Here is a 26704-nt window from a genome sequence, read left to right on the forward strand (position 1 = left end):
GGAGGGGGAGCTGGCCTTATGAGAGATGGGAGGGGAGGGGAGCATCAGGAAGTCCAGGAGCCTTGGTTCTGGCTCAGAGGGGATCATGGAGATATGGTGCCAGGCCCTGTGTGGAGGGGAGAGAGGGGGGCAGAGGGAGCAGGATGGGAGACCAAGAGCATTCCAAGCCCGGGGCTGGAAGGGCCTCCTCAGATCCCCAAATGTGAATCAGTGCCTGGCCAGGAGTCCAAGCCCCGGGCTTGGCCCCTGATCTTGCTGTTCCCCTCTTTCCCCGGGCCTTAGAAACATAACAGATGCATTGAATGCTGACTATCTGCCAGGTGCTCTTTTAAGCTCTGTACTTGCATTATCTTATTTCATTCTTACAACTGCTCCATAAGGTAGGCTCTATTATTTTCATCACTCTATCTTATTAAAGACTAAACTGATGCTCAGAGAGGTTAGGTCACTTGTCTAAGGCCACACAGCTAGTAAGTGGTGGTGCTGGGATTTGAACCCAGGCTCCTGTACCTTTCAGGCTGCCTCCTGTGTGAAAGGGGATGGAATGGATGGTGCCTCCCAGCTGTGATGTTCCGTAGTCCTATCCAAGTTTCTTCTGAAAGTCAGAGAATGCTTTTCTCTGCATAGCAGTGCTCTTGCCCTGGGGTCGATGTTGGGGGCACTTCATCTCCAGCAGGAGCTCACGTACACAGGCTAGTATGTGTGACTGAGTATACATGCACACGCACATACACACACGTACCAGGTACATACTCTTACGTGTGAAGACACTGCTGTGGACACGTTGCTTCTTTCCCTTCCTCCTTCCTCCTTCCCTCCTTTCCTCCTTTTCAGACTTAGGTACCTTTCCAGGTACCTGGCACATAGTAGGGCTCCACGAGTTTGTTGGGTGAACTGAATGTACCTTGCTGGAGGACCTAGTAAAGGGAAGGGGATAGGAAGATACCAGGATGGGTAAGCCACGCCTGCCCTCTGGAGGAAGGAGGCCGCTCCTGGACGGCTCGCCCTGAGCTCGCCCTCTCCGGCTGGGTAGGAGAAGCGCCTGTTGGGGGGTACGTATCTGTGCTGGGGAGCACAGCAAGCGTGCCCATGTGTGTGTGTGCACACCTGTGTGTATATCTATGCACGTATGGCCATTGCTGTGGCCAGGCCTCCTCCCTCCTCACCTAGGTCCAACCCAGAGGCCTGGCAAGTACTGATTTCCCTCGGGCGCCGACCACTTCCTGCACTCCGGTTCCGAAGTTCAAGGGCATCCTTGGGTGGGGTTCCTCCGGCTCCACTCTCAGCTGTTCTTGCTGGCCCACAGATCCGGTGCCCGCCCCGGGCATGCCCTGCCTTTAGTGCACCCAGATGCCCACACACGGTCACTCAGGGCCTGCTCTCTGCTTTATAATCGTCACTATAGGGGTCGCTGAGGTAGCATCCCTCTTACACATTTAAACAGTTCCAGTAAAGGCAGCTTTGCCCTTACCTCTTCGGGAACACAGCTAATAATAATAATGGCGTGTCCGTTTTTAGCTCAGTGGAGTCGATCAGATACTTGCGCGTGGAGAGCAGGCAAGTGATGTAAACAGTGCCCACCCCAGAGCTGACTGGGCCCTCCATTTTAGGGTTCAGGTTCTCTAAAATTCTCTAAGTTAACTGCTATTACATGTCAAGTTTAACTCTGCAGTCAATACAGTCTTAAGTGGGGGTCAGTTGGACTCTGGAGATAGACCTGTGTTTGAATGTGGACTCAGCTACATGACTGCTGAGCAGCGAAATGAGAGATTTCCGTGAGGTGGTGTGTGTGAGTGGTTAACACAGTGGCACAGATTTAGTCTTGTGATTTATTTCGGATAGTTAACTAGCTGTCTGTCTATCTACCTACTTCCCTTCCTCCCCATCTGCCTATCTCTCTACCTACCAACCTATCTGCACGTTTGTGGCGAAGATCCACTGCGGCCCCGAGGACTGAGAGGCGTGGGAGAAGAGTGGGGGCAATGCGGACGAGGGTGTGAATGGTGTGGGTTTAAAGTCCCCTGAGAGCCCGTGGCCTGTGGCCCCCTCTCCCTTTACCCACTGAACAGAAGCAAAACTGAGGCAAGTTGCAGGATGACCTAACTCCTTTTTTTTTTTTTTTGGCTGCGTTGGGTCTTCGTTGCTGCGCGCGGGCTTTCTCTAGTTGCAGCGAGGGGGGGCTACCCTTCATTGTGGTGCGCGGGCTTCTCATTGCGGTGGCTTCTCTTGTTGCGGAGCACGGGTTCTAGGCACCTGGGCTTCAGTAGTTGCAGCACGTGGGCTCATTAGTTGCGGCACGCAGGCCCTAAAGCACGTGGGCTTCGGTAGTTGCGACACGTGGGCTCAGTAGTTGTGGCTCACGGGCTCTAGAGCGCAGGCTCAGTAGTTGTGGCGCATGGGCTTCGTTGCTCCACGGCCTGTGGGATCTTCCCGGACCAGGGCTCGAACCCGTGTCCCCTGCATTGGCAGGTGGATCCTTAACCGCTGTGCCACCAGGGAAGTCCCAGGGTGACCTAACTGCTGATGGCAGGGGCTATGCTACCTTCAGAGGCTCGCGTGCGGGGCCACGGCCGGACCCAAGGTCCCTCAGGTCTTTCGTGCTCTCAGGTCTGGGCTGGGGTTGGAGCCCATCCCGGCCAAGAAGCAGGTCCCACAGGGCCTGGGCGGGGAAGCTGAGCTCAGCTCTGCAAAGGGAAGAGGGCCGGCGGGGAGCTGAGCAAGAGTGGGTGTCCCAGGATGACTGAGAAATGGGAAGATATCCTTCCTTTCTGGCATCTGGACTGGACACAGGGCCTGGTCATGTCCTGCAGCTGCCTCTGTGGAGAGCCACAGGGCTATTAGGGCTATTACTTCTAATCACCCCACTTAGCATGTGCATGGTGTGGAAGGGTGTCTGAAGGAGTGTCCTTTGCCCGGCAAGTAACTCACCTAATCCTCACAGTAACTGGAGGATCCCCATTTTACAGATAGGGAGTTGAGGCTTAGAGAGGTTGAGAAACTTGGTAACAGTCACATGGCTACAAAGTAGATTTATCTGGATTCTTTCCGTCCACCAAGCGAGGGTGGCCGGTGGGGTGGGAAGGAGATGGTGGGCTGTGCAGAGCCCGGGTGGGCTGCTGAAGGAGCGAGGGCGAGGGGGCTTGGGGGCCGCGGGGGTGGCTGCTAGCAGAGCGGGCGTGCTCCATCCCGGCCCTCGGCACAGCACAGGCACTTGTGTGTTTATGTGGTGTCTCTCCCTCTGAACTGAGTTCCCTATTTGCTTATCTTTATATCTAGTACATAGCTGGTGCTCAGTAAATGTTTTTGAGCACATCCATGGGCCTGGCCTCATGGTGGCCCTAGGACCACAGGGGTGGGCACGGCTGGGCTGCAGTGGGCTGGTTGTGTGCTGGAGGGAGTCTCCGTTCCGGAAGGCGGTGAAGCCCCAGCATGGTGCACGGGGTGCGGAGGGCCTGGGGAAAGCCCACAGTGCGCAGGTGCCTGGGAGCTGTGCGGGCGTCGGAGGGGCCATCAGGCCACGGACACTGCCTTCTGGGAGCATGGCCTTTTGGGAGTCATGGAAGACCTTCATCGATAATTATAATACGAAGCCCACTGAGCGGTCAGTGAATATCTGTTGAATATTGTTGAGTAGTTGAAACAAAGGACTGATGAGCTTTGGGAGGTGACTGAGAGCAGAAAAGACGGGGGGCTTGGGAGGGCTGCGCGGAAGTGGGAGCACCTACAGCAATTCCCGGTGCCCCTGCCCTCCCCGCCCGTCCTCCTGCAGCTCACCCTGCGGCCCGGCCTGGGCCTGCCGTGCATGTGCGTGTGCACGTGTGTGCACGTGTGTGCGGGGTGCTCTGTGGGGTCTTGGGCCTGGTACTCAGGCACCCAGAACGGGGCTCTGCCTGCCAGAGAAGCCAGTTCGTTTCACCGAATTCCATGACCACAGACAGGCCCTGGGAGGCCAGCCAGCCAGCTGGCAAAAGCTGTACATGCTTCTTGTCCCAGGGGGCCCGGGCAAGTGGCTGGCTAGATCCGGCAAGTTCATCCCCTTGACTCAAACACCAACTTGAGACATCTGCTCAGCGGATGCTGGGTCAGTAGCATCCGGTGTACGCTCTGAAGGGAGCACGTACGTCTGGCTGGCTGGCTGGCTCTGGGTGAGGGCCTCGTGGGATGTGTCTCTCTTAGAGGGAGGGGTCCCCGTCTAGGCATGAGGTCCCTGAGACAACTGCGTGTGGATGTATGCGTGTGAATGCCAGCGTGTACCTTTACCTTGGCTTGCCTGCCTGCTCGTGGTCATGCATGTGTACACGTGTCGGGTACACGGCATAGTAGGGTATAGTGGCATGTTGCTGTGGAAAGACCCAAGGGCTGGGAATCAAAAGATTTCAATTTTGGTTCTAAAGGCCTCCCTTGCTGGCTCTCTGATCTCTGAAAGTTAGGTAACCACTCTGAGCTTCAGATTTCCCGCCTGCGTAATGGAAAAAAATAATACCAGCTCTACTTTCTGTAAAGCATAAGAATAAAATGAAATAACGTATGTGAAAATGCTTTGTTAATTACCATGTACTGTACAAATGTGAGAGATTATTATCATCATGGCCCAGCTCCTCAGAATGAGAAGTTGTGTGTGGCCTAAAATAATCCATCCAGTGAGCTGTGTTAAAATGTAGGTCAAATCATAGCCTTAGAAGTTGAGAGAGGCTGATGGTAACTACCTAATCTAACAGGCCACCAAATGTAGAGGGGCTTTGAAAACTGTAAAGAGTTACATAAATTGAAGTGACATGATTATGTTTAAGACTAGAAAATACGTTGTAGTCATCCTGTTTCCTGACTTTGAGTCATAAAGATCAGAACGGCACTGGAGCCTCCTGCTCGGTTGTATTCGTGCAGGTTTGTGGATTTGTACACGTGCCTCTCTCTGTGTGCATGGACTTGTTTATTGAACATCTACTATGTGACAGTCACTCATCAAGTATTTTGAGCGCCTGTCCTGTGCCAGGTGCATCGCTCTAGGCACTGGGGACGGACGCCGAGGTGAATAAGACAGAGGTCCTTCCCTCGAGGGGCTTGTGGCTTGGTCATGATGATAGCTGGCATTTGCAGTGCTGGATAGTGGGTGCTATGGGAGAGGAAGGACCCATAGACTCAGTCTAGGTGGGGTATGGGAAGGAGGGGCCCAGGGGAAGGGAATCTAGGAAGTGAGGTTGGAAAAGTGAGGGGAAGGTAGTCGGGGCAGAAGCAAGGGTCTGTGCCAATGTCCCAGGGAGGGAGCAGCCCACATTTGCACCTGGCGTGGTCGGTTTACGATGGGTGGGAAGTGCTGGCCAGATCCTAGGGCCTTCCTTCACCCGGGCTAAGGAGCTGGGCTTGATCCTGCAGGGCCCTGGGAGCCCCCTCAGCAAGGGCTTAAGCTCTGTGGAGTGACGTAATCAGCTTTGCATTTTGGAAGGATCACGGAGCCCCAGTGTTCCTGAGTATCTCACTGCGGTGGTACCAGCCAGATGTTGGGGTTTGTCTGTAGCACTGAGTGATGGCTGCATATGCCGGGCAGTGAGCTGGGGTTTGCATGGGGGCGGGGAGGGACGGGGAGGAGGGAGGGATGCACGTTTGTGAATAGTTCTGGTCAGGACCTGCGGAGCGGAGGAAGTTAGCGATTCTTGAGTGACTCTCATGTGTCAGCTTTCCATATATTACCTCATTTAATTGTTATACCATTGCTGTGAAGTAGATAGTATTATCCCCATTTTGTAGGTGAGGAACGCTAGACTAGAGAGGTTAAATAGCTCGAAGGGACTAGGGAGTAAATAGCAGAGCAAAAAGTCCAGCCTGCCCCCTCTCCGCCCCAAAGCCCACCTCACTAGAATTTCTGCGCATTCCTGCCTCCTCCCACTGGAAGGACTGACTAATTCAGCCCCTTCACTTGACAGATGAGGAAACCAACCCGGGCTCAAGGCTGTTCCTGCTAAATTTGTTACTGTTTTCCAGCTGCTCCAAGTCACTGTGGATCAGATTCTTCCCTTTCAGAGTATTAGTGACGCCTCCCAACTCAGTGCTACTGGCAGATTTGATAAGCATATTTTACATTCCTTTGCTCAGCCCATCAGCAAAGATATTGAATGAAACAGGCCCCATGACAGATGCGAGAATGAACCGCTTGATACGCCTCCTTGAGGGGCGCGGCCCCGAGCCATCTGCTTGCCCTTCTCAGTGTATTACCCCTCTCACTTGTGGGTGTGAATGCGGGCAGGCCCAGAGCAGAAGGTATCGCCACCTCCCTTTGCCCCGCTGTATCACGGGAGAATGACGTGTTGACCGAAAACGGCACGCTTTTCACAAAGCCGTGCTTCAGGGCTAGATGGAAAGGGTATGGGCCAGAGTCGCTCAGACCTGGGTGCGACTCCCCACCTGGACTCTCGTGGAGACTCGGTTTCCTAAGCACACCCCAGGGGTACCGGAGGGCAGAGTGTTGGACTGGGCATCAGGTGCCATTCCCCGCTTGGGCCCGAGGGATAGGCTCAGGACATGGCCCTGGGGGCTCCCCGTTCTCAATACACCAGGACCTGGACAGATGGTCTGGCATCAAGGTCTTCCACCTCTTCCTCTTGGGGGTGTTGCATTGAATTAAATTCAACAGGGAAGGATGTGCTGAGCATCTCCTGTGTGTCAGGCAGAGCACGTGTGTGGAGGTGAGGAATGACAGCAAGTCTCCAGATGGCACAGGGGTTGCCTATCAGGGGCCCCCAAAGGCTTTCTCCATATGCTAATGGAAGCTGGGGCTTGGCGGTCCTGAAACAGCAGGTGTCTTTGTTTTTAGTCAGCACAGGCAGCCTGGTAACTGTGGTTCCTGCTAATCTGAGGCTCTGATTGGCTTTCCCGTTTCTGATTAGTTCAGAGCAAAAGTTAGAAAATCAAATGAATCCCTCTGTAAGAGATGCAGTGTGCTAAAGAAATAGTTCAGAGCCCAGAATTTCTGGGGTGGTAGGAGTCTTTTCAGACCCCACAGCCACCCAGACTGATCCTGACCCACCTCGGCACCCCCTCTTGGCTGCTACCTGTGCATTCCACGCCCATGGCCCCAGCCACGAGCAACGGTCAGAGGCTTGGCTAGGTGTGGCCTAGTGCTCTGCAGGCAAGTACAGGGGCTGGGTGGGCCTCCTGCTGCCGGGGGATATGTAGGTCCTCTCATCGAGGGGCGTGTGGAGAACCCACGAAGTGCTGAGTCTGTTGTAGGCTCCGGGTATTCAGCAGTGAACAAAACAGGCAAGGGTACGAAGCATTTAGTCATCTGTCGTCTTAAAAACCCGAGAAGCAGGCAGAATGGACACCTTCCTACCCCCACTTTATGGATGAGGAAACTGAGTTTCGGAGAGAACAGTCCGGGAACTAACACATGGACGAGCCGGGCTCATGCCCATTTTGGTTTGCTTTTAGCGCCATGCCTTTCCACGACCTTGCGTGGCCTCCAATTGCTTTGTAAATGCCGAGTTACCTGGTCAGCACGATCAAGACGGTGCCCTTTTAGCCATGGTGTAACCTGACCAAAAGCACCATCTCAGCTGAAATTCACTACCCTTGGGTAGATTCAGTTGGAACTTTCACAAACGTTAAGCTGCATTGGTAATATTTTCTCTCTGTGTGATCCAAGTGATTGTTTCTTAAATGGGGGTGTCTGGGGGATCTCAAAAGACAGCTCAGCACCAGCAGGCCTGGCTTACCACGGGGCATGTGGCCCTGAGCCGCCCTCAGTCCAGGCCCACAGAGCTGTCATGGAGGCCTCCCCGCCACTTGGCTGTCCCCCACCTCGGCCTTTCTGCCCTCACAGTTTCTCTGCCATGATTTCCTGAAAAGAGCCTCTCAAGGGTCTCTGGTCCTGGGGCAGCCTTTCTCTCGCCACCCTGGACCCTCACCTCCTGTCCACAGCCAGCACTGGGCTCCCTGTCCTTGGCTTCTTTTCCAGACCTTTCTCAGCTGGGTTCCTTAAACTGTCTCTCCAGCCACTCTCTGGCCCCTTGGTCCTCATTGCCGTGTCATTCTGCACAGCTTCTGTCTGAGGCTGACCATTTCCACCCCTAACCAAATCACTCTGCCCTCGACTTCTTTGCATCTGTCGACTTTGCCTCTTAGGTTGGCAGCCCCCTTTTTTCTTGCACCCACAATACACCGGCGTCCCCTTTCTGCTCCTCTGAACACTCTCTCCACCTCCTGCAACTTGACTGGAGTCTCCCCTCAGTGCTGAGGCCTGGGGCCTCTGTCATCTTCCACTCACATGTCCTCGGAGGGCTCCCGGACTCTCAGCTGCAATGCTGAATCTCCCTCCTAAATCTCCTTCCTGGGCGGGTCTGTCCCATATGTGCCTCGAATGGATGGATGGACAGAGGGGGCCAGTGCCACTCTTCCCATTGGTCTCATGTCTATGACTGGTCGCAGTAGGTTTCCATCTGCATGTCCCACCATCACCTGAAAATTAATGTGGCAAACCACAAGCTATTTTGAAATCACAAAAAATGAAAGTTGGGTGGGACATCGAGGGCCACCTCGATTCAATCCCCTGGGAATCTGTGCACCTCCCCTTTTCCGTGGCACCAGCATGGCTCTGGGCTGGCGCCCTCCCCTGGGAGGACTGTGAAGATGTCTGTGGCTGCTGACGTCATGCAGGGCACGAATGGCAGCCTGAGGGGCCTCTGCTGGGTCAGGGTCCCTTTCTCTCTCCTTCCCCAACACAGTTTTTGCTCATGATTAGTCATGCTGGAGCCGGCTGAGTCAGAAGCAGCTTGTGGGTGGTTTGTGGCCAGGCTGGAGCAGTGAGGCAGGAGGACTTTCTAGGTTTATGTGTCTGCCCCACGAGACAAGCATCGCAGGGCTTGGCCCTGGCACGTGCCAGGTGAAGGGTGGTAACAAAACCAAACTCTGGTCCAAAATTCAGCGAAGGAGGGGCATCACGATGAACCAAGACACGGTCCCTGAGATGCTCCCGCGGGGTGACAGGCACATGCAGTGCCTACGCGATGTGGCAGATGCTTCAGGGCAGGTGTATGTACAGTGGCTGTAATGCCCTCCATGGTCTGTGGTAGGCCTCTCCTTCCAAGGGTTGCATGTCCTTCCAATAGACATCGCTAACTGTCATACTTCTCTTCATGTGATTTTATTCTCTTCAATAAAGGTGATTCATTAAATACAGCATTAATCACTTTTGTACTTGTGTTAGATTTTTTTCATATAAATAAACTCATATCCAGAAACAAATTCTTTGTCAGAGCATGTGTTACGATTCTGTGGTTCAGAGAACGTGTCCACCCGAGGGAGAGCTGCATTCTGCTGGGGCAGCGGGGCGGCTCTGAAGTCCCCTGAGGATCAAGTTGAATCGGCCCTCAGGGGTGGCCCAGCTCTGCCAGTCAGGAAGCGGGTGAAGACCATCCCTGCCAGGGGGACCAGCATGGCACAACCCTGGAAGCGTGGCTGCCCTGCGGGTGGGACACTGGGGAGGGCTCTGGGGTCCAGCCCTGGCTTTACAGGCTGTGTCTGTGCCCACAGGAGGGAGAGGAGCAGGAGGAGGCCCGTGGCAAGGAGGAGCGGCAGGAGCCCAGCACAGCTGCCCGGAAGGTGGGGCGGCCTGGGAGGAAGCGCAAGCACCCTCCGGTGAGTGAGGTGGCGTACCCCCAGCCCAAGTGCGCACGCGCGCACGCACACATACACACACACACACGCACACACACACGCACGCACGTGCACATGCACACTGTAAATGCCAGTGATGTGTGTCCTGCAGGGACCTGGGCACGCTAAGACTGGGGCATGGAGTGTACCCCTCCAGCTGTAGAGCCCAATTCCATTCCCCATTCACTGGACCCCCAAAACCACCCCCAAACTTTCCTATTTTCTGCATCGAACTGGAGGCCCCTAGAGGCCAGGGGACTTGCGCTGTGGGTCTTGTGGGACTTGAACCAGGCCCCTGACTCTCAGCTTCATTCTGGAAGGGCAGCAAGAGGGTGGGACTTGTTTTTCCCTAGCCTGCCTGCACGGGCCCCTCCCTCCCCATCCAGACACCCACCTTGGGCCTCAGCCCCACCTGGAGAACTTGGAGGAAGGGAACTGAGGTCTGGAAGTCTGATCAAAGTGAGTAGGGAAGAGATGCAGGCTGTAAGAGAGGAGGAGGGCTGGGCGCTGTGTAAGTCCAGTAGAAATGTAGACCCCGGGCTTCCGGGTGCCATTGCCTCTGAATCTGGTGGGGTGGGGGGGGACTCTGGGGTTGCCCAAGATGAGGAGTGCTCTGGAGGGCAAGGCCCGTGGGCGGCAGGAGCCTGCCTTCCTTATGCTTTAAACTCAGAGGCAGAACAATAGTTATCTGCCAGCTCCAGCCACAGCTGGTTCCTTTCTTTTCGTCCCTTCCAGCTGGGAATGGGAAACTTGGAGCAAGAAGGTAAAGAGGAGCCAGGAGCCCCGCATTTGTAACTCAGCCCTTCAAGGAAATGTTCTCAGCAGGGCAGGATTTTCCTCCTTGGGGCAGAGAGCAGGGTGAACGTGGCTGCAGTGAAAGGGGCAGCGGAGGGAGGGAGGGAGGGCGCGCTGCACCAGCTGGAGGTGAGGGGGGTTCTTGGAGTCGGGAGGTCTGGGAATCTGCAGGGCACTGAAGTGCACCACTGCCACTTCTGCTTGGAGATTTGGAGGGGAAGGGGGGAAGAAGTTAAGTCATTTAACTGGTAAGTAATTTTAAACACTTTAATATTAAAGCAGACATGGATATTTTATGGCCTGGAATGAAAAATTCACATGCCGTTGAAAGATAAAATGGGACTTCAAAGGAATTTTCAGCTTGCAGCAGACTCCAGGCTGCACTCCCAGACTCCCGGGGGTCCCTCCACTCTCCTCCCCGCCCTCACAGGGCACCTGGCGGGAGAAAGTGGAGGGGCACAGTGCAGGCTGAGTCCGAGCCCACCCATCATTCAGAACCTGAGCTGCACGTGTGCTCGAGATCTGCAGAGCAAACTCCGCCTTTCCCTGGTTCGGGTGCTGGGGACGGGAGCCACCACCTGTAGCAAATGGGACCTGGCAGCCCTTTGACTCACATTTGTGAGTCCCTGGAACCAAAGGGAGGGCACATCACTGAGAGGTGGGGTGAGGCCCCAGGATCAGAGGGTGCAGGGAAATCAGGGGTTAGTGTGGAAGTGTGTCCAGAGATGGACGATGAGAGGGAAGAGGGGCACGCCCAGGGGGTCATACACCCCTGGCCTGGAACAGTGCCCAGCATAGAAGGAAAAGCACTGTCTTTAAAATCCAACAGACCTGGGTTTAAATCCCAGCTCCACCACTGACCACCTGTGTGACATTGAACAAGTCACTGCCTGAACCTTGGGTTCCCGTTCTGAAAAATAGAGATGATAAAAATGCATTCCTCCTAGACCCCTGTGAGAATTAAATGGGTTAAAACACCAAAGAGCCAGTGGTCAGCAAAGGTCGGTCCTGCCCTTACCCAAAACAGAAGCAGCAGCCCTGGATTTACTGCTTCCCAGCTGTGTGACCTTAGCAAATTACTGAACCTCTCTGAACTTTTGCTTCCTCATTGGTAAAATATGGCTGCCGGTAATACCTGCCCTGTCCACCTCCAGGGGTGCTGTGCAAACAGCAAAGTGGGCTCCAAATGCACAGGGCCAGCAGCGTCATAAACCGACATCCCCACCCCCGGAGAGGCCAGTGGGCCAGGGGTCTACAAGGCCTTTCGGGTGGGAGCCTGGCATCGGCCTCTCAGCAGCTCCAGTGGGCAGCGGTGCACATCCCGTGCAGGTCAGTGTGGATGTGGTCCAGTCCTAAGTGAGGCCCTGGGTAGGGAGAGAGAGCGTGGGGAGGCAACGCTGACTGGGGAGGCATGGGGCTGAGGCAGCTGTTGTGAAAGGGACCCCTTGCACGGTGAGAGGAACAGAGAACAGCCAGCAGGTCTTCCCCGACAGCAGGCCCGTGGACCCCAAGGGAGCCCACGTGGGGGAAGTTTGTGCTGCAGCTCAGGGCCAGCCCACGGTCTCCTGGGCCTCGGGCCACCTGGTTCACTTGCGGAGCAGGTGCTGGCCCAGGCCTCCGCCCCTCCCCAGCCGAGGAGCACAGCAGGGAGGGTTTCTGGGGACCCGGCGCAGCTGTGGCCCTAGGAACAGATTGACCAGGGAGCTTTAAAGCAGCTGAGTGTGTGTCATCGAGCTAAGCCTGGAAATGGGGTGGGAGGGTGGGCTTGGCTCGAATCCTGGCAGGTGGAACAGAGGGAGCAGTGCTGGGAGTGCAAACGTTGGTGCACATGTTGCATATGCACCGCTGGACGGGGCGGGACGAGGTATATCCAGTGGTGTCCTCACCGCCCCCCCGGCCCGAGGCTGTGACATCGTCTCCAGAATTTGCCCCCGAGGCCTGCCTGTCCCTGAGTGCCTTCCACTTTCTCCTGCTCCTGCGTCAGCCTCCTGGCTGCGCCCTCAGCCAGATCAGGCCTCACCTGCCCCCAGCATCTCTCTAGACCCCCCGGCCCTCTCTTTCTCGGTGACAAACACATTACACCTACTGAGCACCTGCCAAATAAATAAGACTTATTTCAACCTAGTGTGCTAGAGAGGAGGCCACATGTAATTACACTAAATACAGCCCAGGGCACGTCGCTTTCAAGAATCTCTAGGAGCTTTATTCTCATGGGACAAGACCTGGAACCCTCCGTTTGCCTCGTCGCCATGTGACCTCTCCTGCCTCTGCACTGGTGCTCAGCATCCAGCTCTTTTTCCAAGGAAACCCCGCCTCTTCGCTGCTCCCTGATCACCCCAAGCACGTGTGTCCCGCTGCCTCGTAAGCTGTTCTGCAGCCTTCCCTTCTCTCTACCCGCCCGGTATCACAGCCCACCAAGGCCTGTCTCGCAAATGAAGCCCAGTGCAGCCATCGTGACCCACACTGGCTCTCCCTTTTGAACTGACTGTGAAATTAAAATGAACACTAAGAAGTAAGACAAGATATCAGCCCACCAGTCCCGGGCTTTGGTCCACACACCTGACTGCGAAGCACCAGTCTGCGAACTGTTTTGTGACCTGTCTGTACAGAACTTGAGAATCAGCATTTAGAAACCTTTATATCAATTTGATACTGTCCCCACATCCACAGGCATGATTTTGTGTTTTACAAAAGTACCATTTCCTGGTGGACTGGGAATTTAAATAACCTAAACCAAAGCCTGGCTTTTCACACAGAAAAGCTGGTGGGGAGAGCTTGTCTCTTCCACCAGATCTGCCGTTTAGAGGCACCCCCATTGCACTGTCTACCTACTCACTGAGGTCAGCGACCGTGAAGAAAGGCTCAGAGTGGTGCAGCACTCGATTGTCTGCAAGGGCTTTCTACACCGTGACCTCATTTGAAGCCAACGACGAACCTGTGTGGGGTAGGTGGAGGCCGCTGGCATTACCATCCCCACATTCAGATGAAGAGACTGAGGTTCAGGGAGGACGATCTGGACTCGGACTCCACACCTCCCGACTGCAGAGCCCACAGTGCTCATTCCTCCTTGCCACTCCAGCCACACCATCTGGAAGACTGGGTATCCCAGATTCGCTTTAAGATAACATATGAATGCAGGGCTGTTTGAAAAAGTGTGTAGACCTGGTCCAAAAAGCATCCAGAGAAAACAGAACTGAGCAGGGCAATTGACCCAAATACCAGGGAGCCTGCGGGTAAGTGGGGAAGGCTGCGGTGGTCTGAGGAGTGAGCAGTGGGCCCATTTCAGCTGGGCGGCCGTGTTGGTCTGTGGCACTGGCCTCAGAGCCAGGATGCGCGCAGCCGGAGCAGCAACAGGAAACAGGAAGCCGGCCTCAGGGCTGGGCGGAGCCTAGAAAGGGAGCTGGCACCTGGGTGCAGGGCCTGCTGGCTGGCCAGTACCCACGACCAGAGGAGGGGACAGCAGCGTGCAGGGCTGGTCTCTGCTGGCCAGAGAGCGTGGGCCTGTGTGTGGGTGTGAGCGTCGGCTGGGAGGAAGAGGCATCTTCCTGTTCACCGGCTCCGAGGACGTTGCAGAGTAACAAGTGAGGGTGTCCGAAGCTGGTTCCTGCCTGATCACAGACCCAGACTGCCCTGCGACCGCCTTTGTCCTATGTGCTGGTTACCGCTGGGGCTCCAGGAGGGACAGTATCTGCCCTTGCCCGCCAGACCCTGGGGTGGGGACCGGCCCTTCAGGGCTCCCCGCCCTGTTTACTAGGTATATGCACTTATTCATTGAAAATTTATATTCATCAACTTCCTCCAGGGTTATTTTTGTTCAGTGGGAGCACTCTGAGGTCACCTCTTGCTAAGAATAACCCAGAAAGGGGGGGAGGGGGAGGGGGAGGGGGCGGGAGCAGGCACCGAGCTCAGCCAGACCGGCCCACAGCCAGCGTAACTCCTCACTCCTCACTCCTCACTGGAGGCTGAGCCTCCGTCATAACGCCTGAGTGAGTGAGTTCTTGAGGGCCAAACTGCTCCACTTCAAAGCAAGAGACTTGTGCTGTAAGCTGTGTGAAGCTGCGGGACCGTTCCGCTGCAGCTTAAGCCAGCCGAGTACCGTTTAACTCAGTTTTTGGGCCTTTGCAGTATTGGCTCATTTTCCCACCTAATACGACTGTTTTGATTCTTAAGACAGAGCTCAGATCCCCTCTTTGTGTCCAGGTTAGAAGGGCTCCTTCACTAACCCCTGGAACCTTGACTCGGTGACTTGGTGCCCCTTGTTTTTATGCACAAAACTTCCTGAAAGGGTATCTCCCATTCCTGGGCCCCGGCCCCTCAGGGGGCATCCCTGCCTGTGTCGGCCCACTGCTGCCCGTTCCCCTGTGTCGTCATGCTTTTGAAGGCGTGGGGAAAACAGGGCTGTCAGACATCTCGCGAGGTTAGAGACTTTCCTTGTAACGGTGCCCTGCAGTCTCCTCTGCTCATTCCCCCAGCTGATCAGTCAAACCAGCGCTCACAGAGCCATCCAGTACCCCAAGAGCCTGGCCCGTGGTCTGGACCTAAAGTGCCGAAGACATGTTGGGGGGAGGGGCTGGACTTGGGCCTTTGAAGGGAGGTGATGTGTGACAGGGGAAAGTGGGAGGTTTCCCTACCTAGGACCTTCCTGAGCAGCGTGTGCAGGGACGAATGTGCGCGGGGACCCGGCGTGCTTGGGGGAGGCCGGACCGTGCGCAGACTGGCTTGGCTGAGTGGACGAGGGTTTCATTTAAGAACACCTTTGATCTCGGGTGGAGAGGTAGTTTGCAGGCAGCCTGAGGGTTTATATTTTATCCTCTCAAAAATGTGCTGTGTTTATCTGGAGGATTTTTGAGACGGTGGGAGGTGTGAAGTGATGGGCGTCATGTTTTGGGAAGCTCACTCTGGCATCCGTGAGCATGATGGGTTGAGCACAAAAGAATGCAGGGAGATAGGATGGGGTACATTGGGGCCAAAAAATGCCCCCACAGCCTGTTGGGGGGCGGCCGTGATGGGACAGAATTGGCAGGGCCTGCAGTGCTGGGCTGCGGACCAGGGAGAGGGAGGAAGGTGCTGCTGGCCCCCAGGGCCAGTGGCAGTGGTATTGTCAGAGACCGAGACTTCTGGAAGGGAGCAGGTTTGGCAGGGGCCCTTTCAGAGGCTGATCTAGATATCTGGTCTTATTGGGGGAGCATCTGAGTGAAATCCCAGAATCTCCATTTTGTTTTTCCAAAAACCCCTGTTTATTTTCATCCCTCCCCGGCCCCTTCCCCAGAGCCACGTGTTCCAGGCCCTCTCCAGCAAGAGGCATTCATTCCCTCTGGTCCCGAGCCCCGTGGGCTTCCTAGGACCCCGTGGGCGTCTCCGGAGCCCGAGCTGCACCTGCGCCACTCCCGCTGCTGCAGGGACCTTCCGCACACGCATCTGGGCAGAGTTGTTGACGCCGGTCTTCTTTCATCATCCTCACCTAGAGAATTTTGTGCGTTTCGGTTCTGCCACCTCAAGAAAGATATACGGAGATGGAAAAGCTCCAGGGAAGGGCAGCTAAATCGATGAAGGGGAAGGCGAGGCAGCCAAGTGAGGACAGACAAGAGAGGTTACGGCTCTCCAGTCTGGAGAGACAGAGCTGAGCGGGGATGTGATTAAAGCTATGAAGTCACGCCGTAGGGTGGGGCAGGATGAGCGTTGCCCCAGCGGGGGTGGGCGGGGGTGGGGAGACACCCATCAGAAACTTCAGAAAGGTTCGTGAAGCACAGACAAGAAAGCACCATTTTCCATGCTGAGTTCCCTTCTCACCCAACCTGTCACCCTAGGCCTTGATGTAGAGGGTGAAAACAGAAAAAAACTGCAAAAGAGGTTTACTTAAATACGACCTGGATCTTCTCTACGTAATGGCTTTTCAAGGGAGGCTCCAGCTCACCCTGAAATCCTTTGAGGTTGACTTCAAAGAGCACAGCCAGGCCCTCTTCCAGGTGGACAGGTGTCCCTGCTGGAAGCGGAACCCCGGATGGGCCGCCACTCACCAGGCGTGCTAGTTCTTGCATCCATTTGTCACAGCTAGCAGGGGCCCCGACTGAGTGACCTCTAAGACTTCACCACGCCCTGAAGTTCTCTCCTCAGTCCTGAGTCTCTCTCTCTCTCTCTCACACACACACATGCACGCATGCACGCGCGCTGGAGAGATCTCTGGGGAGGAGGGTGGGAAGGAAGCTCCCAGCCTCAGTGGTGAGAGAAATGGTGGCACCTAGAAGTCATACCCAAGCTGGGGTCAGACTTGCCAGAGCTGGCCCTCTTTGGCCTCTGGTCCTTCTGTCCCTTGACCCCACTGGTGGCCCTTTTAGCCCCTCCACTAGGGAAAAGGAAAATGGAAGGGTCAAGGTCCTGGTCCCAAAGTCTTGGGGTCCGACTCCATTCACCCCAGGGAGGCTGAGCAGGGAGGCACGTGGGCCTCTCTCGGGAGCGGGCGTGGGTGACCTCTCTGGCTCTCCCTGCCTCAAGGCCACTTCCGGCCGATCAGAGCAGAGGGCTGCCAGGGGAAGGGGCTGCAGGAAGGCCTGGGGCAGAGGAGACGGGGGAGCCCGGGCCCAGTGCCAGCGCTTAGGGGACAGGGCTGCCCCGCTTATGTGGACGGTTTGGCTGTTTCCTGAAACGAGAGTCAACCTGGGAAAATCCAGGGCGTGGCGGGGAGCTGAAGGGTCTGCGAGGGACTGGAGTGAACGGAGGGCGCGGGTGGAGGGGGGCTGTTGGCGTGCTTTTGTTGACATCACTCTGGGGCATCTGAGCACATCTCTGTCCTGCGGCTGGTGAGCGGGTGTCTCTGGGCCATGGTGAACCCCTTGTATGTCTGTGCATGGGATTGCGTCTCTGTGTGTCTTTAATCAAGAGGCCATAGCTGGCCAGACGCCAGGGTCCCCGGCTGGCACAGAGCTGAGCGTTCCAAGTGCCTGAAAGGCACAATGGCGATGAGGGGGGAGGGGGGAGGGCAGGAAGGCTGGGGAGGGCGAGGTGAGGCCACCCCACTTCTGCCAGCCTCTGGGCCTCCCCCCGCCGGAGCTGCCCCGGGGTCTGGGGGTGAAGGCCCCTTTCAGCAGCAGCTCCTGGCACAGGAGGAGAGGGTGAGTCAGGTGCCCAGAGCCAGGCCAGAACGTGGCTCCGACCTCCAGGGCCTTCCAATGGTAGAGGCAGGGTCCCAGGTCTCCCCCCTCCACACCTGGGCCCAGGTAAGCCTGCGCCCAGGGCTGTGCTGGAGAGCTGACCCGGCGCCCTGTCTCCCTTGTATCATTTCCCTCGCCTCTTATCTTTTGTGTGCAGGTGTCATACCTGTCAAACAGGCTTCAAAAATCCCTTTCCTATTTGGAGCCCCGGCACTCTGCCCCACCTTGGGAGACAAGGCCTCCCTTCCTGAGGGAGGGTTGGGGTTCTGGGGTCTGGTCCAGACTTCCAGCAAAGGGGGAGGGGAACGGGGCAGGGTGGGCGGCTGGGGGACTGGCTTTGGCCTGCACAGGTTCACTGCAGGAGGTTCTTTCTGGCTTTGCCTCTGGCCTTTCCCTGTGATGGCTGCTGCCTGGGAAACAGCTGCAGCCTTTCCCTGGCCCTGCTCAGGCACATCAAAGCCTCCTTTTCCCTCCTTGGATCCCTTGGGATTTGAGGTTGGGCTTTTCCTGAGACTCAACCCAGAGGTGGGGGCTGGCTTTCAAATGCCTCTCCTGTACCTGGGTCATTTTGGAAGCTTTACCACTTAGAAGGTGTGTAACCTGAGGCAAACATTGGAGACCTTTTCCTTGGAAAAGTGAGAGTAACACGACCCATCAGGATAATTGGGATAATTAAGTTGATCAATTGTATAAGCATAGTTATGCCGAGTCCTCTGCTTAGTACTGGGGAGCTGTCGGTGGAGTGGTTGGAAGGAAGAGAAATAAAAAGATAAATAAGGCAAAGCTCACAGTCTAGGAGGGAGACACACAGTAAACAAATAATTAGGTAACGTGAGGAGTGCTCTAATGAGATAGGGTGTGAAAGTGCTTTGTAAACAAATGTGCTGTGCGGTGGGCTAGGGGATGTGAGTGAATGCTGGGGTGGACTTAAGGGCCAGGCTCCACAGGGGCTTTGGGGGTGTTGGGGGCAAGGCTGAGTGTTCCAAAGACCAGGGCCTGGCACAGATACCTTCCGGGGGGTGTGTGTGTGTGTGAGAGAGAGAGAGACAGACAGACAGACAGATTTTAAAATGTTCCTTAGACGACGGAAAGTAGAATAGTGGTTGCCAGGGACTTGGGGGATGGGGGAGATGGGGAAATTTTGTTTAATGGGTACAAGAGTTTCAGTTTGGGATGATGAAAAAGTTTTCAAGATGGACAGTGTTAATGGTTGTACAACGGTGTGAATGTACTTAATTTCACTGAATTGTACACTTGAAAATGGTTAAAATGATGGGTTTTATGTTGCATATATTTTACCAAAATTTTTTTTTAAGTTTTAAAAAAATGGTCCCTAGAAAAAGTCCCTGGTCCGTGCCCCTGTCCTCAGCCCAGGGCTTTTCAACAACAGCACCATCCACATTTGGGGCTGCGTAATTTTTGTGGTGAGGGCTGTCCCCTACCCACCAGAAGCCACTGTCCGTCCCCCCAACCCACAGTGTGGTGACCAAAAGTGTCTCAGACATATTGCCAAATGTCCTCTGGGGGGCAAAATTGCCCCCAGCTGAGAACCACTGCCTTCACTGCTTGGAATAAGCTGCTCACAGGAGAGGCCCAAGGAGCAGGTGGGCAACAGAGAAGCAGGAGGCATTTCCCTGGGGTGGAGGGGTCTCGCCTGGAAGGAAGGCAAAGATCAGCAAACTCTGAGGGGCCCCAGGAGGTGGGCAGGGTTTGAAGACCCCCGGGGAGAGGCGCACTGGGCGGGGGTAGGCGCACAGTGGGCGATGGGCATCAGGCTCTGCTCAAGCCTGTTGTGTCCACCACCCAAGGGAGGAGGAGTGAGGGGGCCCGTGGCTGCCATTCCCATTCTGCCACCACTCCTGCCCTCTCCCCGTACCCCACGGGTGAGAGGAAGGGGAGTGGAAATTGTCACCTCTAGCCGCTGGTGGCGCCTTCTACAGGGACCAGGGGCTTCTGCTGCTACCCCTCCCCGCCATGGGAAAAATGAGTGTCTCAGGGTGTGCCGTGTCTCCTTTCAAGGCAACTGCAAAGAATAAAAGCAAACAAAAACAGGATTTTTAACAGTTACACCTGACATGCAACCAAGTTGAAACTCCCTCTAGACGTGTGAACTGGACGCTCTCACTCGTACGTAACCTGGTCTTTGGCATTAAGGGATCAATTACGACTACTGAACACCTGCCAGGTGCCCTACTCCACGCCCAGTCTAACCTAATAAGGCAAGTCCCTGCCTCTAGGAGGCGACAAGCTAGTGGGGGGTGGGGGGAAAGGAGGGCACAGGCCTGGCTGGGGTGGCCACTCCTAGTGGCTTCCAGGTCTGCTCTTCTCACCTGAGATGCCCTTTTAGGGAGCACCCAGCTCCTCCCTGGAGATTTAGAGTCGCGTCAGTCCGTTGCCTGTGGACCTCCTTCCTTCCTCTCATTGGTTTCTTCTGGGTGGATTTGACCTGCCCAGTTACCCTGAACTCCAGAGGGAGGGCCAGTGAAGGGCCACTACTCGCGGTGTGTGTGTGGGGGGGTTCTTGATGGGTAAGATGGATCAAGGGTTGACCGTGGCAAGACTCAGCAGCTCCCCTAAGCCCAGAGCTTTGGTTGACTCAGGGCCATCCACGACCAGAGAGGGCGGGCAATGGAGGATGGGCTGGTCGGGAAGAGAGGAGGGCGAGGACCCGTGAGGATTTCAGCCCGCTGAGCCCCCCGGGCTGGAGCTGCGCCCAGTGCCCCCCTAGCCCTCACCCGCCCACCTCCGGGAGCTCGGCGTGTCTCGTGCTGCTGCAGACTGGCGTCCTCCAGGGCAGGCCTGGGAGGGGTGCCCGATCAGGGTGGGTTGGGACCCTGGGGCTGGGTTGGGTCTCGGAGCAGGTACTCCTGGGTCTCTCTGCTATGGAGCTGGCAGTCAACAGGAAGTGAGTCCCAGGGTGAGAAGAGGCCGTGTGGTCCCCGGGCAGGAAGTGAGTGACAGCGGAGTTGTCTGAGCAGTTTGTGGGGCTAGGAGCCTGCCCCGACTTGAGGTGTCTGTGGGGAAGCAAGTGGCTAGAGGAAAGGAGGACACGGCCATGGTAAGAGATGGGCGCTGACCCAAACTTCTCAGCCTGCGTTGGCCAGCGGGATCCCCTACCCACCTCCCTGGGAGTGCCACGTTTGGGGCTCTGCGGCGCTGGCACAGCCGGACCTGAGGGTAGCAGTGGGGGCCCAGGCGTGCCTGGCTCTTTGGGTTGCCTGGGCCACCTGACTCTCTCACACACAGGAGCCTCGAGGAAGGAGAGGATTTATCCAGGGAGGGGAGTTCTAGGCCAGGGAGCCTGCTGGCTTGAGCAGGGAGGTGGGAAAGACCTTCTGAGTCCTGAACAGGGTGTGTGAGTCCTGACACCTGGGGATGGCAGCTGAAGAGAGAGACAGGGCCTGGCTGCTCCCCTGGCCGTCCTGCGTTTGGCCTCCTGGCTCTGCCGGCTTCGGCCCCGAGTGCCCAGCCCTAGGGGAGGACTTCTCCCTTCCCGCCAGAGGCCAGAGGCCTCCTCTTCCTCTTGCTGCGGCCCCCCACCCCTGCCGCTGAGGCGCGCACACGTTTGTAGCTTTCTGCGGGAGGTTTTCTTCCTGGAAGCAGGCCTGCCCCCAGCCGTCCCACACAGCCCTCCACACAGCCGGGAGAGCAGCCTGGCAAGGCCGCGCGTCCCCTCTGCTCGCCCTCAGCTGCTCCGTGCGGGGACTCTCGTCCAGGGAGGACGCTGGTTTTTATTTTTGTTATTTTTTTCCAAGGCCCTCGTCCCTATTCGCCACCTCGGGGGTTTCCTCACCATACAGCAGTGGGCTCAGAGTTGAGATCGTAGATCCTTGGAGGCTGCCGGGCCTTGCAGGGAGGGTCTGGGGAAACCAGCGCTCTCTCAGGCTTTGCGGGGGTGCTTCAGGGATACAACTCTCTGGAGGGAATTTGGCAGGATCTACTCACACGTAGATGGGCAGGCCCTCTCCCCCCAGCTGGTCCACTTCTGGGACTCTGGCCTACAGAAATCCACAGGTGCGCAGAGCTGTCAAGTGCAAGGGGTTCACTGCAGCAGAAAGCAAATCAGCCCAAAGGCCCACCATTAGGAGATAGTTTGAATGAATTAAGGAGCATCCATTCAATAGAATGCTGAGCAGCTGAGACAGAATGAGCCCGATCCATACGCACTGTTATGGAGAGATGCCCGCTGTGCTCGCTAAGTGAAAAAGCAAGTTGCAGAACAGGATAAGTCATATGATCCCTTCTTAGGGGAAAAAAAAACCTGGATCTGGATGTGTGTATAAATACATGTGTATAAACATGTAACTTACACATGATTGTAGATGCATAGGAAAAAAAAGTCGAGAAAAGATACACGCCAAACTGTTAACAAGCAATTAAAAAATTTTTTTTCTTTTCTTAAATTTATTTTTTTAGTTTTTGGCTGCATTGGGTCTTCGTTGCTGCGCGCGGGCTTTCTCTAGTTGCGGCGAGCGGGGGCTACTCTTCATTGCGGTGCGCGGTCTTCTCATTGTGGTGGCTTCTCTTGTTGCCGAGCACGGGCTCTAGGGCGCACGGGCTTCAGTAGTTGCGGCACGCAGGCTCAGTAGTTGTGGCACGCAGGCTCGGTAGTTGTGGTGGACGGGCTTAGTTGCTCCGCAGCATGTGGGATCTTCCCAGACCAGGGCTCGAACCCGTGTCCCCTGCATTGGCAGGCGGATTCTTAACCACTGCACCACCAGGGAAGTCCCAAACTGTTAATAATGATTCACCTGTGGGGAGTGATTTTGGAGGTACAGAAGTGAAATAGGAGCTTTAACCTTTTAATACTACTCATTTTTGTGTGGTTTGAATTTTTATAATATATGTGTCTGACTTCTATAAACAGAAAAAAACTTAAAAAGAAGGAAACCCTCCATTGGTCTAGCCTAGTCATCTCACCTTACAGGTGGGGAAACTGAGGCGCCCTCTTGAGCCTCACCTTCCGGAGGTGCTTGCTGAGCTGGTGCCGCTCCCGCCCTTCTCCAGGCGGCTGATCTGCAGGGGAGCCGATGGGCAGGGCTGCTGGGGGCGGCCTAGTGCCCGCGGATGTGGCAGAGTGCCAAGTATAGGGGACTCTTGTCTCTCCTGCCCCAAGAGGACCAAGGTCTTCGTTCCTTCTGATATGTCCTGGCCTACCTGCCCCCAGATGGCCAAGGACGAAGTGCTAGCCACGCTCTGTCCTCACAAAGTGTGTGGCCTCAAGCTAATCACAAAATTCTCTGAGAGCCTCCCCAGGGAGGTCGAGCGGCTCTGAGGGGTAACGGGTGAGGAGCTTTTGCCCACCGTGCAGTGACACGTATGAAGGACTGTTATGACAACTCCCAGTGTGATTCTTGTAGCGAGCTCAGTTCTGAGACTCTTGGGGACAAAGCAAGACACTTCCTCTTGGAGGGGAACGTGGTGCCGCGTGCTAGGGAGGGTTGCTGCAGAGACTGCGGTTGCTGGCTGGGGCCTTGGCTCTCCTGGCGTCCGAACACCCAGGAAAGGCTGTGGGCCAAAGCTGAGGGAGGGACCTGTGCTAGGCTTTGGGGCCCGGAGGAGGCCCTCTTTCACCCTCACACTCCACCTGACCAGGCAGCAGCTCGAGAGACCAAGAGGACGGCCAGGGGGTCTTTGGCACAGAAGTCAGATCAGCCCGGGTCTACTAGTATCTTCTGAGGAGGGGTCCTGGTTTGAAGTAGGGGTAGTGTGAGGAGCACCTGATTTCAGTAGAGGCCACAGAGAAGACTTGGGCACCCTCTGTCACCTCAGTGGGTGGGGATGGCCTGGGCTGGGGCGCAGCCCGCAGGGGAACCAGGCTGTTAAACCTGCTTGGTTTCTTCTCCCGTTTTCTTAACTGGAGTCCACAGACCTCTTGACTTCAGGGGGTCAGGCCTGTGAACCCCTTGAATCTGAGCGAACAATTGTGAGTGTATTTGACTTCATAAACATTTATGTGAACACAGTTTTCTGGACAGAGGGTGTGTAATTTTCACCGGAATCTCAGATGGGTCAGTGACGCAGAAGGGGCTAAAACCACTGGTCTAATGCTCCCCTCACGTTTATCTTTCCAGGTGGAAAGCAGTGACACGCCGAAGGACCCCGCCGTGACCTCCAAGTCCCCGTCCATGGCCCAAGACTCAGGCCCCTCAGAGCTGTTACCCAACGGGGACTTGGAGAAGCGGAGTGAGCCCCAGCCAGAGGAGGGGAGCCCCGCTGGGGGGCAGAAGGGCGGGGCCCCAGCAGAGGGAGAGGGTGCAGCTGAGACCCCGCCCGAAGCCTCCAGAGCCGTGGAGAATGGCTGCTGCACCCCCAAGGATGGCCGGGGAGCCCCTGCAGAAGAGGGTAAGTCCTGGGCAAAAGCAGGGCAGCCTCTGCTGGGCTGGCTGGGATCCCCCTGAGGGCTAGAACCTCGGGGCCTAGTGGGTCCCAGGAGGCCTGGGCTGGGCACGGTAGCTGAAGGTCTGCTTGCCAAAGCTGTGCCCTGCAGGCTGCATACAGCCTGCACACATGTTTTATTTGGCCCATGTCGTATTTTAAACATTTAAAAAAATGAGTTGCCAGTATTTAAGAATCAAGAAATTTCACATAAAAATCTGGAGTTTTGGCTTCTCATGGAAAAAAAAAAAAAAAGCTAGATCTGGCAACAGTGGGTTTACAGAATGCCATTGGTTGCTGGACTGGGGTGATGGCTGTCTCCCCCTAGGCTGGTTGTATGCCTCGCTTTCCCTCAGCCTTTGCCCGGCCTGCTTACTCTTCCGCAAGACCTGCGGCTCTTCGGGATCCACACGTTGGTAGCCCCTGGCCTGGGCGCTCGAGGGCAGCAGATGTCCTTGTGGATATTAAAAGCCCAGTGGGCTTTTCCCGGTGCAGATGTCCTGAGCCCACCATAGTTGAGTGGACTGGACTGAAGTTTGGTGGTGACAGATTGGGGGAGGGGAAGAGCAGGGGGGAGTTGGGTGTGCGCTGCCCAGCCCAGGCCTCTTCCTCTGAGGACTTGGTGGCCTAGCCCTGGAGTCCTGGAAAGTTGCCCACTTTTCTCTTTAAGGTTAAGCCAGCGATTTCGGGGCCAACAGAGCTGTAAACATGTTAGTAATGAGGACAACTAGCATTTGTACAGGGCTTCACAGTTTACGAAGCACTTTCTCATACATTATCACATTTGATCCTCCCAGGGCCCTGCCAGGTTGTTTTGCATATGTGCATTTTAATTTCAAAAAGCCTTCCTTCCTGAGTGTACATGATGGAGTGAATCAATCGATTAATTGGTATAACTTAATTTTGCATGCATTCAAACCTAATATTCGTGCAAGGTAGAGAGCATCTCTGGAAAAGAGATGCCCAAATTTATTTTAAAATATCTTTCATTCGTCTATCATTCAACTAATATTTATGATGCTCCCACCATGTGCAAGGCGCTTTCTGAGGTACTCACTCTGCATTTGTTGTTTTGTCTACTCTTCCAAACAATCTTCTTCAAGAGGGATTATTATCCTCATCTTAAGGTGGAAAAAAATTGAGCCTTAATGAGATGAAGTGACTTGGTCAGGGACCCCAAGCCTGTTAGTGGCAGATCCAGAATTCGTTCCATCTTGGTCTCTAGCTTCAGAGTCGGTGTGCCCTTCCCAGATCCCCTGCTGTTCTGGAGTGGGGCTTGGAGTGGGGGATGGTCCTGAACTCTGCACCTCCGGGGGTGTGTCCTGACTTGTGGTGGGAGTGGCCAAGGGGCCAGAGTGGAGTGAAACTGGAGGAGAGGGAGAAAATGCCATCCTCCCCTTACAACGGCCAGATGTGCAAGAGCAGAACCGGGGAACCCATGGGCCCTTCCCACCAAATAGGCAGCTCCTGGGACCCCACCATGGCCTGCACCCAGCTGCCACCCAGGGCCGGGGCAGCCCTTGCTGCCTGGTGGGATGGAACCAGCACTCCAAGGCTGCTCTTAACCCGTGAGAGTTTGCTTTCGGTTTGGGACTTCCCCGGCTCTGTTCGTTCTCAGGAGCAACTGCTTCGGTCAGTGAACAGGGGTTTATTAAACACCCATTTGGTGTGTGCCGGGATCTGGGGAAACCATCACGAACAAAAACCTGGTTCTTGTCCTGGAGGACCTCACAGTCCACTGGAGAGATAGATGTTAGTGAGAAATGCACACTTAAAAGTGTGTGATTATACACGGAGATAAGTTCTCTAAGGGAAAATAAACATGGTTCTCTGAGGAGCTGTAACAGAGGAACCCCAGCCAGCCTGGGCTGTTACACCTAAGCTGAAGGATGAGCTGGGGTTCACCAGGGGAGGCAAAGGGCCGGGAGGGGGTGAGAACAAGTGGGAGGGAGCGTGGTATCCAGGGACCTGACAGAAACCTACAAGTCTGGAATTGGGGGAGGAAGGGAGAAGGGTGTGTGACAGCAGACAGGACCAGTGCAGCTTCAAGGCTGCCCTCTCAGGGGTTGACATGATCGGCTTTGCATTTTGAAAAGATCCCTTTGCCATCTGGATCCTGGAATGGAACAGAGGGGCTGGGAAGCAGGACGAGCGATTAGGAGGCTGCTGCAGGCGCCCAGGGGAGGAGGGGGGATCTGGGGAGCTGTGGATGAGTGCCAGGGACACAAGGGGGAAGAGGAGAGATGGTTCAGGGGTTACTCCTGGGTTTGGGACTTTCACATATTGAGCGGATCCTTCTCAGAATCTTAGTGCAAAGTGCACTGGGCAGAAACATCCCACGTGTCCTTGATCTTCAGAATTTGGCCTTGGAGCACTCCTGTGTGGCCCCAGCTATTCAGGTAGTGGGGATGCTGGCAGGGATCAGAGCTGGGATCCCTAAAGGTCACTGTGAATTGCCTGCATGCTGAGACTGGTGAGCTGTTACCTAGAGGGGTGGGCAGTGGCCTACTGGAGGCTCGGCCACTGGTGCAGCAGTCAGCCACATAGAACACATATGCAGCTGCTCGGTTCCAAGGAGGAAGGAGACTGAGGCCCCAGGGCGGCAGTGAATTGGCCATGGTCTCCTTTCGGTTCCCCTCATTCCAGGTCTCTTTGCAGGGGCCCCATCCGTCTCTCCCGGAACCAGTCTCATTAGTTCCTACACAGGAAAAATGGAGGGCTTTAAGGCAGTCTTG

General features: G+C 55.6%; 1 protein-coding gene across 5 annotated transcripts in view; it reads left to right on the forward strand.

The window, feature by feature from the left end:
- The window catches only part of DNMT3A (DNA methyltransferase 3 alpha), a 99010-nt gene that overhangs the window by 31570 nt on the left and 40736 nt on the right, over window positions 1-26704 (forward strand). For 3 of the 5 annotated variants that reach the window (XR_014254220.1, XM_082427460.1, XM_082427459.1), the window contains exons 3-4: window positions 9526-9630; window positions 23666-23936. Coding sequence is in view for 4 of the 5 variants with exons in the window: in XM_082427460.1 (XP_082283586.1) it covers window positions 9526-9630; window positions 23666-23936 (376 nt within the window). In the remaining variant the exon portion in view is untranslated. Of the gene's footprint in view, window positions 1-9525; window positions 9631-20525; window positions 20650-23665; window positions 23937-26704 lie in introns of those variants that run through there. The other 2 variants (XM_082427461.1, XM_082427462.1) reach the window with 2 other exon arrangements.

Source organism: Balaenoptera physalus (assembly GCF_965194825.1).
Source record: "Balaenoptera physalus genome assembly, chromosome: 15".
Taxonomy (NCBI): domain Eukaryota; kingdom Metazoa; phylum Chordata; class Mammalia; order Artiodactyla; family Balaenopteridae; genus Balaenoptera; species Balaenoptera physalus.